The sequence below is a fragment of the Zonotrichia albicollis genome, chromosome 10, assembly GCF_047830755.1.
Source record: "Zonotrichia albicollis isolate bZonAlb1 chromosome 10, bZonAlb1.hap1, whole genome shotgun sequence".
Classification (NCBI taxonomy): Eukaryota; Metazoa; Chordata; class Aves; order Passeriformes; family Passerellidae; genus Zonotrichia; species Zonotrichia albicollis.
Window position 1 is genome coordinate 38,146,516 of NC_133828.1, and position 11,770 is coordinate 38,158,285.

Below are 11,770 nucleotides of genomic sequence, written 5' to 3' on the forward strand. Positions count from 1 at the left end.
TTTTATCCCTAACATATCGTTTGGGGTAAATTGTCAGAGCAGCAGGTGTGTCACTCCAAGCCTATCTTTAATTCGATGCGCAGTGAAACATTTCAGAGTGCTCAGATGTCTTGTAGAGAAAGATGCCGTGAAAGGGCAAAGCGGTTGCATCGGATATGAAATATGAATAAAGGGGGTTTTGTTTTGTCTCTGTCTTCAGGGAAGCAGAGAAAGAAGAGGTCTCCTCCAAGACAAGTATATTTCTATGTTAAAAATAATTTGCCAAGCAGAAGTAAAATGATGCTCCGCAGCAGCGGAACAAAACAAAATTCCTCCGTGAGTGTCCCAGTAGAATATATATTTTTTTAATTTAATGGAGTTAATCCTTGTTTGTTTACCTTCTTGATTATATTAACCAGCAAGGTAGTGATTAAAGGCAGGAGTGTAGCTCATGCTAATTATATTTAAAGCCCCTGAACCTGTTTCTTTTTAGTTGGAAATGATTACAATAAACACACCTGCACTATTTTACAAGCAGGGTTGGCCCTGGCTTGGGGTGCCAGGAAAGGCCAGGATTTAACCCTGTTTGGCAGTGTCCTCATACAAAGTGGGTTTTTTTCCAAGGAAAATCTGGGAATTGTGGCGTGGAGGGACTGGAATGAGTCGCTGGGCAGGTCTTGATTGAAAATAAAATGTATTAAACACTGACTAAATTCACTGTATCCTTCAGCAGGTTAGACAGAGGCTAAATGTGCTCCTGTGTGAACGTTCATGGGTGTGTTGGTCAACATCAAGTGGCTCTGCAGGACCCATTCTGGTCTTAGCCTAAACCAGTACAAACCATTGCCCCTCCTGGTTTATACAGGAGCCGGCTGCCTTAATCGTGGAGCACAGAAATATTCTCATAAAAAGTAAATTTCCCCTTTAGAGTGCCGGGTTTGGGTTAATATGTGGGGGTTTCAAACAAAAATAAGGATCGCAGAAGTTAATTCACCGCGGCAGAGTGGTTTGGGGAGATAACATCTTCTATTCCTGCTGTTTAATTAAACCCAGATTTCTATTTGCTGTACCTTTTAATTAAAGAGGAATAAGATATTTGCCCTCCTAAGGCATCTGGTTGATTTTATGAAATGTGGGGTTTGGGGTTTTTTTGTTGTTTTACTTTCTAGTTTGAGATGGAAATGCACCACTCTGCTCCAGCACATATTTTATTGAAGGGAGGTAAGGCAGCTTTTCCTCAGCTCTGGAGGCTGGGAGACAGCCACAACCATGAAATTCCCCTCCGGATTCGAGCTGATCTGCTCACAAAGCAAGGAGGAATAAAAAAAAAAAAGTCAAGTCCTCCCTGCAGCTGTGAACTTGAGCTAGGAATAAGTAGCAAGGTAACAGATATCACAAAGCAGAAGAAGTAGGAAAAAAATCAAGTAAGGCAAAAAACCACTTCTCTTGCTATTTATTCAGGGGCTTAAATTTATTTAAGCAGTGAGAGTATTTTTAAAAAGTACTTATTTTGTGTTGATATGGTAGTGAGGAATTAAAACAAATTCCCTGAATGCTTTTTAAATGTGGTTTTTAAGCTGCTTTTTACTGCTTGGAAAAGATCAGTATTTATATTATTATGAATTTGATCTCACTATTTGTGCTAAACACCTTTAGAAGAGAGGCTGCTGGGCACTTCCATGTTTAATTTTATGAAATCTCTCAAAAGTTAAGGGCAGCACGTTTCAGCCTCAAAATAAGATCAGATCTCTTCAGATTTCACTTGAATGTTTCATGTTATTTTTGTAGGGCACGATTCTTCCTCCACATTATTTAAAATACCTTGAAAGCCGATAATTTCTGATTATTATTTTTTAAATATATATTGGCAAAAGTTCCAAGGCTTTTTCAGCTTCTTCCGCCAATTTGATTTCACAGTTTTGTGGGACTGCAGAGTTGTTATTGATTTTTAACACCCTGAATTCGCTGGGAAGGTACCAACCACGTATTACTTTCATTTTGCAGAGTGGTTGAGTTCCAGCCCTGGCTCGGAGTCGCGTGTTTTCCCGATGTTTTACCCCAAGGAGAACGGTTTGGCTGTGGAAGAGCAGCACCAGGAACGCTTCACAAAGATGTAAGGGCCGGGAGAAAAATATAATGTGGAAAAAGGAAAATTGAGTTATTGAAAGAGCTTTTTTTTTTTTTTATTATTCTGGTTTTTGTTTGGCTGGGGGATTTTTCACCCCCTGGAAGCAGATCCATCACTCTGCTGGGGCAGTGTAATGTTTCTGAGCCTGAAATTCCTGTCACGATGCGGCAGAAATCCTACCCCGGGGTGTCAGAAGGAGAGTTGGATAGTGTCTGTTGGAAACATACTGATAATATGGAATTACCTTCCTGGAAAAGGTGGATTTAGGAGTGCAGCACGTATTCCTACAGCAGAGAGGAAAACTGATAAGCTGCTCCCTGTAAGGTGTTGATCCATCCCAACACAGGAGTTTATCCTCTGTGCTAATTGCACCCTCATGTCAGCTCTGCCTAATTTAAGTATAAGCCAGGCTTCTATTTAAACATGTGCTTTGTCGCTTCCCTGGCCTGATAAAGTGGGATTAAATGCTGCAAATCTGCCTGTTGGATGTGCAGAAATCAGTGCAAGGGCTCCTTCCAGCTGGGAAGTTCTGCCTTGTCTTGCTGCATCACCCAAAATGCTTGAATGTGTTGGTGTGCACCTCCTCGGGAGGGGGAAATTATGGTGTGGAGGGAATAAATGCAGTACCAGAAGTGTCTGTGATGTTTCAAACAGCACCAGGAGAGAGGTGCTGGCTGGAGAGCGTCTGCGAGCCGAAAACCTTGGGAGCCACAGGCCAGAATTCCAGGTACCCGAACAACAGCAGAGTTGGATGCTTGTTGGAAAGCAGATCTGGGATTACGTCCCTGCCTGGCCCTGGTGCTGTAACCTCCAGAAGCGGCTGCTCCAGTTCATATAAGTTCATTTTCCCCCGGAGAGCCGCGCACCGCGGGCCGGGGAAAGCTCTCCGGCGGGGGAGCGGGAACAACGCGCTCCCTTCTCAGCAGCTCGCTTTGCAAAATGCCCTCCCTGGGATTCCCAGCTGGAGCCACGAGCTGGGAATGGGGTTTGGGTAAATCCCTCAGTGGGACGTGTTGCTGGAAGGGCAGAGAGAGGGGAACCCGCCAGGCAGGGCAGTGGAGAGGCTGCAAGGACAGGCCCATCAGGCCAATGTCACCTCATGAGGGATAACAATTCCTGATCTCCGTATGGAAGGCTTTATTATTCCCTCTTTTCCAGGAGACAGGGACATGAACCTGAGCACTCCCCAAAGAGCCAAAACCTGGAGTCGCCCTTCCCATTTCTCCATTGCTTCCCATTGATCCATTTCCATCTGCATGCAGCAGTGTCTGACGGGAACGGCCCGGGCTAAAATTTTCCATGCTCGGTGTCTGCCTCAGCCTGATTATTTTTGGAAATGGCTTTTGGAGGAGATGGCTTAGCCATCCCTGGGAGTGGGATCAGAGAAAGAGGCATCTCGCCATGGCGCGAGCACTTCCAAGATGAGCGCAGAGGGAATGCTGTGCTGCTTCCTGAGGGTGTTTGGGATCAGTGGATGCTCTGCCTGGAGGCTTTTTGTGCCAGCTCATGGCACCTTGGCTCCCTCAGGGAAGTATTTCAGAGCATTCAGGCCCTGCAGAGGAGGGCATTGTAAGGGTAAATTTTTAAAATTATTATTGTTATTATTTTTCCTATCATTCTCTTTCTCTATGCAAGGTGTGTAAACAGGACGTGGATAGACGCATAAAAACAGGTTTGGAAGGATAAAACACAAGGGTTTGGGGTGAAGAGGCATAAAACATGATCCAAGTGCAGGATAGATAGCTGTGCACAGCCTTTACAGGCAGTTTTTGCAGCAGATGTTTCTGCTCACTCCGCTCCCCGAGGTGATGATCTGCTTTCCCGGGGCTGAGCTGGAGCAGGGATGCTGCCAGGAGCCATCCTCTGCCTTCGGAAAGGCGAGATTGTAATCCTGGACCACGAGAGGGCACTGCCTGCAGCTGGATTCCCCTCAGCTCCAACACCGGCTTGGATAGTGGATCCAAAACATTATCTCCTCTTATTCCCGTCCCCCTCTCCCCCTCTCCTGGCAAGGAATTCTCTTTGAGATTGGAATCGCTTTGGCGCTGGCGTTTCCCTGTTCAGATGCACTCGGGCTCCAGCAAACAGGCTGGGTGGGAGTCATCTAAAATTAGCCATCCTGGTGGAAATTACACTTTGTTCCCACAGAAGGAGCTGATGTGGCTTGGAAGGCTCTTCCCAAGGCCAGGCCTTGCTGGTGGCCCCCACAGCCACATCCTGGGTGCCCACACATGGATTTGTTGCAGGGGTGCAGGTGGGAAAGCAGAGCTGGGTTGTTGCAAGGGGACTCCCACAAGGCGTTTAGGAGGCTGAACCAGCACTGAAAAGCCACGCCAGTGCCTGTTTGCCTCTTTTGCCACCTGTGCAAAGGGACTGTCCTGCTCCAGGGAGCTGCTTTGACCTCGGGGATGGCTGGATCCACTGAGGGAACAGGAACATTGCTTCCCTGCCAGTGTTTGACCCAGGAGCAAACACCTTCTTTGAAGGTGAATGAAGGTTGGGATGAAGTCCCTGCCATCCCACCTGAGGGCACACCACGGTGGTAGCACTCTCCAGGTGAGGGATTTTGGGCATGAGAGGTAGAGAGAGACTTTTTTCTTCTCTGCAACAGGAAGGAAATGAGGGAAAGAATGCCTGGAAGCTCCTTCATTAGCTGCAATTTTCCCAAATATTCCCATTCCAAACCTTCTCTTTGAGGCCCTTAAAGATCCAGGGCTACCCCTGGATCCCTGGAAGTGTCCAAGGCCAGGCTGGATGGGGCTTGGAGCAACCTGGGATAGTGGAAGGTGTCCCTGCCTATGGCAGGAGGTGGAATGGGATGAGCTTCAAGGTCCCTCCCAACCCAAACCCCCTCCCATGGGCATGACACCTTCCACTATCCCAGGTGGCTCAGAAATGAAAACTTGTGTTTGTGGGTCTGTGGCCAAAAAAAAAAAAAAAACAAATTAGAAAACCAAATTGTCCTTTCACTCCCAAATTGTCCCTGAAACTACCAACACCTTCTCAAAAGAACAGCTCCCAGTGGGGATGTGATTCCTTTTGTTCCAGGGTTTCCAGGTTGATGGAGAGCCACAGAGTATTGTTCCAGAAAGGGTCAGCAGTTTACTTTTGGAAGAAGGAAGGTGTAACAAATAATTCTCACATTTCTTGGCAAGGAGAGCGGCGGGCTGGAAAGGGGGCTCTGTTTGGAATGAGCAATTCTCCTGCTGCTGCTCTTGGGCCCCTCAGCTGCTCCTCAGAGGCTGGAGACCAGGGTAAAACCCCTCAGCACCTCCTGGCACCCTTCCATGGGAGGTTTGGCTGTGGAATTGCAGAGGAAGCAGGGCTGAGAAAGACCAACAAGGTGGAGCCTGACCCTCAAACCAGGTTGGTCATTGGTATTCCCTGTTTGGGAATGTGCTGGTGGACTCAGGAGCCTTGGATAGGCCTTCATAAAATCATCTTAGAGTCTTGATCTGGGGCTGCTGTACAATCAGGTTGTGTGTGTACACCATAGGATTTGTGTAATTTAATCCTGGAATAAAATGTCAGGGTTCAGGATGTCAGATGAAGGAACAGAAAAATGAGGGTAACTATCAGAGAATCTCACTGTGCAGGCCTGTTGGCAGGAGAGTTGTGACCCAAGGAATGTCGCAGACATCTTTTCATGAAAATCCTTTCCTTAGGATTTTTCCTCCTGAGAAGCTCAGAGGCCTTAGGAACAAAATGTAAACATTGATTATCTGCTGCTGTGGAATGCAACAGGTGGGTCTGTGATTGGTCTCATGTGGATGTTTGGAATTAATGGCCAATCACAGCCCAGCTGGCTCGGACTCTCTGTCTGAGCCACAAACCTTTGTTATTCATTCCCTTCTATTCTTAGCTTAGCTGGCCTTCTGAGATGAAACCTTTTCTTCTATTCTTTTAGTATAGTTTTAATGTAATATATATCATAAAATAATAAATCAAGCCTTCTGAAACATGGAGTCAGATCCTCATCTCTTCTCTCATCCTAAGACCCCTGTGAACACCGTCACACAAGGAATGACCCAGAACTGTGAGGGGAGAGGGGTGGACATTGACCATATCCACAAAATCCATACTCAGCGGTTCCCCTGGATTGGCACAGAGTGGAAATGTCCTGCACAGAAATCATTTCCCCCTCCTCTTTCTGCCTGGTAGTCCACATCCAGGAGCTGAAGTTCAATCAGAAAAGGGCAGGGTTGTTCAAGAACAAATGTATGGCCAGCCCTGGAGCTATTCAGGAGTGGCTTTCCTGGAAAAAATCCCTGAATAGCCAATCTGCTTTTGCTCAGTTTAGCAGGAAGGGAGCCATAGCTCCAGGCAGAGAGAGCTGATGCCCTCTTGATTTGCTTTTATTTACATGAAGTTAATGGGACCATCAGACACTGACCTGATTCTGTGGCACGTTCAGCATTTCAGCAGCCAGTCGCATCCAAATGATTTAACAACACATCACCCAAAAAGCAACCCTTCCTTTAGCCATTTGGGGTGGGGCACCAGCTGGAAGAGCCTGGCAGACTCCAGGTAGCTTGGGGAGGGCAGGCAGAGGTGGTGTCACCTCCAGGCAGCCCCATTCAGCATAAATCAAATGTGGCTTTGCTGAAGGTGATGGAGTGGAACCAGTGCCAGTCATGGGGTGTGTGAGGAGAAGCATCTTCATCAGTGGCAATAAATGTATTCACCCCTACTCACTGATTCAAGAGCCCAAGGTTAGGGTTTCAGCTCTGAATGGAACACTTTATTTCTGGTTTTGACTCCAACCCAAGCCCCAATCCTTCCATAACCTGCTGCAGGGTTTATTGGCTGCTGTTTTTCCAAGCTTGGAGCCATCATGGAATTCCAGCAGCTTGTTCCTCAAAGCCCTGCTTTGTGTGATCATCACATTTGTGTGATGATTCCTTGACGGCAGCAGGGATAGGTGGGAGTGACACCACAGCAGGCAGAGCTTGCCAGCCTGCAGACCCCAGCCCAGCTGGCAAATCCTGTGGGAATTCCAAGCTGGTGCTGGTGGGACTGGGCTGTGGGAAGCTCAGCAGATATTTCTGTCCATCCTTGCATTATTATTTGAGTGTGGAGCACCAGTGATGGGTGTTTGCAGCTCAGGAGGACTTAAGCTTTTTCTTCCCTCCTTAGCTAGAGGCACCACGTGGAGGAAAAGTTCTGAAACAGGACAATTCTTCCTGCTCTGTCAATATGATGCTTTTGGCACCAAGGTTTGTTGTCCATCCAAACAAGCAGTTTCCCCCAAAGATCCCCCAAAACCACCTTTCTGTGGATGTGCTTTCCTGCTGCTACTGCACACATCCACTTGCTTCCAAAGCCATTATCCCGGATTTCTAGGCTGGAGCAAAAGGCAAAGAAAGAGATTTCTGCTTGTAAGCAGGTGCCTGCAGCAAACATTTGTTTCAGGACGTGGCATTATTATCCCTGTGGCCAGCACAAAGCTCTGCTGCAGGGTAGAGAAAAGCAGGGCAGAGATTCACATCTTTGAAATGAGGCATATCTGGAGGAAGGGATTCTGGATGCCCAAAATTAGCTTGGGGTAAAAGACTTTTTAGTCCTGATGGGAGATGAGTCCCCCATGAGCCATGACAGCCCTGGAGAGGCATTTTTGTACCCAGATGATTGTGCAGTGTGACCTGAGGGCTCTGGCTGAGGGCAGCATGGAGAGAGGAATCCCTGCTGCCCTCAGTGGGACCTTGAAGAAATAAAGATCCTGATGAAAATCCGTGGAAAGCCCTACTGGGATTATTTAGGCACTATTTGGGCCACTAAGATAGGCATGGAGCTCTCAGCCCTGGCTCAGGTCCCACTGAGCCCTCACCTCACCAGGAAGGTGACAGTGTCACAGCTGCTCCAGCGACACTTTGATGACATGGAGGATCAGCATTTCTAGAGTAGAGAACTAGGTAAGAGCAGAAAAAATTACATTTTCAGGTTTGTTTGTTTGTTTGTTTGTTTGTTTTTTAAGATTTTAAACTTTCCAGGTGCTGTTTCCTGTAAGAATTCACCCAATTGTCTGAAGCGGGTGAGAAAGCAGAGTCAAAATTTTATATTGAATGTTTTATTCTAAATTGACTGAAATACATTGTTGCACCCAAGGTGAAATTCCCCTTTTCATTTTGACAGAAAAATTGAAAAGCTAAAGAGGTTCTTCAGAATTTCCTCCTCTAAGGCCCCTCTTCACTTTCCCCAAAGCCAGAACCAGAGCAAAAGCTCAGCTCCTGACGTGCTTTTTCTTCTTAGAGATGCGAGATGAACTAAGGAGAATGATAAATAATAAATACATTTTATTTTCTTTCCTGCTATAAACTACCACGGTAAAGAACATTAAGGTGGAATGGTTTCAGACTGAGAGTGGTGGGGCCCTGGCACAGGGTGTCCAGAGAAGCTGTGGCTGTCCCAGGACAGGTTGTATGGGGCTTGGAGCACCCTGGGATAGTGGAAGGCGTCCCTGCCCATGGCAGGGGGTGGGAATGAATGAGCTTTAAGGTGCCTTCCACCCAAACCTTTCTGGGATTCTGTGTGGACATGAAAAATTTGGATATCTACAGAGCCATGTCTCACCTCCTGGACTTTCATGGTCTCTGAATCCCTGGTGACTCTCACAACCATCACCCTGGATATCTTAAGCAAAGATTTTCACAGGTGTTGCTTAGTTTTTTTTCTTATAATCTTGTTTCTCACGTGCTGGAAATGGGATTTGGACATAATCCTCATCCAGTGGAAGGGAAAATGTTGGGGCTGTGGTTGTGCTGGCACTGGTTCTCAATGTTTTGCTGTTCTTCAGCGAGTGCAGGTCTATCAGAGTGAGAAAGAGAAGCAGGAGGCCCCAAGAAGCAATGAATTAGCGGAGAGAGGGGCTGGGTGCTGGAAATGAGGTGGGGAAATGCTCTGGGAATTGAGCAGCTGGTACCCAGCACTCCAGGTTTTCCTGCCTTTAAAGGCCTCTCCTTAATCCCACTTCACCCAGGACAGGCGGGCTGTCAGATCTGCACAAGGGAGAGAGGGAAACACAGTCATTTCAACATTTAAATTAACCTTTAACGAGTCAACTATCCAGCCTCTCCAGAAGAGGAGCCTCATGCAATTGGATCTTTCTAAGTGGAGCTCTTCAGGACAGGAAGAGTGGCAAAAGGGGGATCCCGATGAGAAATACTTGTGTTATTTTAAATCTGTTAAAAGCAGGGGAAACTGGCCACTAAAAGACAAAACTTTTTTTGTAGTCAAGAGACATAACCAATGGTGTATTAGGAGTAATTTTCCCAGATAATGGAAATTAATAGGAAAGGAGAAAAAACTCAATTAACTTTTCCTTTCAACTAAACTGATTGCTTTTCCTCTGCTGTCTCTGTCCCTTTAGCACTTCCCTGTAATATGAAAGAGGAGTATTCCTATTCAGTGACTTTTTCTCTTTCCTTTCTTGTGCTGTACTTTTTTAGGGCTCATTTTGAAGGCCCCTTTCCAAGATCCAAAGGAACATATACAGCAAAGGAACAGAGTTGGAAAGGGGATTAATTAACTTGAAATGCAAAGTACCAAGAACTACTGAAACCTCCCCCTCTGCTCCTCCCTGCTCTAAGCAGCACAAAACCTGTTGCCTTCTGAGATTGAGGCCCTGTGTTGGGCAGTTTGGGCAATTTCCCATCTTCACCACACAGTGGCCCGATAAAAAATATATTCTGGAGGAAGAAAGGCCTAAATTCATTCCAGCTAAATCAGGGATTAAGTACAAACTGAACAGAAAACTGAATAACAGCCCTCCACTCTAAAATAGAAATAATTATGTAAGATTATAAATTGCAAATAGACATTCACTTCCCCATATTTTGAAAAGAGCTCGAAATTTGAACACTCTGACTTGTGTATCCTGGTTCATGCATTGAACTGTAACCTCTGAGAAACTTTGGGTTGCTGGGACATCTGTATTTTAAGAAACTAAATGCTGTTTGTGTCCAAACCCAGGTGTTTTCCTCTGCCAAGTACAAGCTAAAGAAAACTTCTAAAGAAAATGTAGAAAATCTCTAAGGGCTCCATCAGAAAAGAACAATTTCTCACAGAATTTTTTTAAAAACTCTGAAAATATATTCTGAGACTAAAAATCTTTCCTCTTTGTAAAAAGAACCTTAGCAAGTTGCTTTTGGGTGGGGAGTGGGGAGAGTGTTTACTCAAATTTTTAAAGAAAAAAAGCAAGTTAGAGAAGAAGGATAAGTATGATTTTCTGCTGCAACCCGATTGAGATTTCCTCTCTTTGAAGGAAAGAGAGGAAATCCCCATCGTTTCAGAGCTATTTGGGTGTGACGAGCGAAAAATCAAAAACCAACAAAACCAACTGTGCCCAAAAACCAACAAAACCAACAACTGCCCAAAATCGACTCCCGAGTGTGGCCTTGCTCCCCTCAAACACCGCCCGCCCTCTCTCACCACTGGTGTTCCAGGCCGCCCGCTGTAGGCCCGGGGCGCCGCTCCTCAGGCACTGCTCCACGTAGGCCCGGGGGTGGCAGCCGGACAGGAGGATGTCCCCAAGCAGGGCGATGTAGGCGGTGGCCAGGCGCAGCGTGTCGATCTTGGACAGCCGCCTCTCGTAGGGGAAGGTGGGCACGCAGCCCCGCAGGGCCTCGAAGGCCGCGTTGAGGCCCAGCATGCGCCGGCGCTCCCGCAGGTTGGCGGCGCGGCGCTGCCGGGGCTGCTCTGGCGGGGCTGGGAGCTTGTCCAGCTCAGTACCACCCGGCCCTGGCCATGAGGGCTCCGCCAGGCACTCCAGGAGAAAGTTCTCCAGTGGTGCATCGGGATCTGCCGGCTCCCAGAGGAGAGATTCCGCACTGGGGCCTCCCTCCTCGAAGCTGTAGCAAAGCTCCTCCATGCCCTGGCCCGCCAGACTCACAGCTTCAGGTTAAACTGGTTTAATGGGGTTTTAATTTCGACAAATGTGGGCAGGGAGTTCTGGTTGTGTCCTCAGGGAAGCTAATGGAAAAATTTTCCACGGTTGCAAATCCAAGTGGGAGTCGGGATTTAAATACTTCATGTCTTCTCAGCAGGAAATACTTCATGGCTCCTCTTTGCCTCTCAAAACTAATTAGTGCACGTGCTTCCCTTTTTATTAGCTGTCCACTACAAAACAATATGAATGAATTGAAGATAGAATGAGGTTTCTATTGACTTTCTCCTGGAAAATTCACTGAAGCATTTATTGAGCTCTTCCACAGGTCCAGTCTCTCCACGTCCTATTTAGAGGAAGTTCACAGAGGGATTTTGTTTGGTGAGGAGTGCTTGGAGGAAGGAACAAAATAGTCCTTTATCTTTTTGGTGAAGCCCACAAAATGGGGACAAACAAAATGCTATTGTATTGCTGTCACAAACACACACTCCTGTGTTTGACAGCACTAGACAGTGGCATCTTCTGCTCCTCTGGAGAGGGAAGATGTGGGATGCACTGCTGTGCAAAACTGTGGTACCTCATTAAGTGAGCCAACACCACCTCCTTTGGCTGCTGCATTTCCCATTTGAATCACACATTTGTTCTGTGGACATTCGATGCTCTGTCTCACACCAGGGCTGTCAAACCACACAGGGTGAAGTCCTGGAGTGGTGGAGCAGGTGGGCCACACCTCTGGAAGAGCTGGAAACTGGGAGAGCAGCAGGAATCCAGCATGGCAGGGA

The 11,770-nt window shown here is 46.9% G+C and overlaps 1 protein-coding gene across 1 annotated transcript; it reads right to left on the reverse strand.

The window, feature by feature from the left end:
* Positions 1-8,158: 8,158 nt before the first annotated feature.
* Positions 8,159-11,169, reverse strand: LOC141730484 (helix-loop-helix protein 13-like). Its single transcript, XM_074548855.1, has 2 exons — positions 10,535-11,169; positions 8,159-9,102 (listed from the first exon to the last, which is right to left on the reverse strand). The coding sequence occupies exons 1-2, from the start codon at positions 10,971-10,973 to the stop codon at positions 9,065-9,067; spliced, it is 477 nt and encodes a 158-aa protein (XP_074404956.1). The 5' UTR covers positions 10,974-11,169; the 3' UTR covers positions 8,159-9,064.
* Between the last annotated feature and the right edge of the window lie 601 nt (positions 11,170-11,770).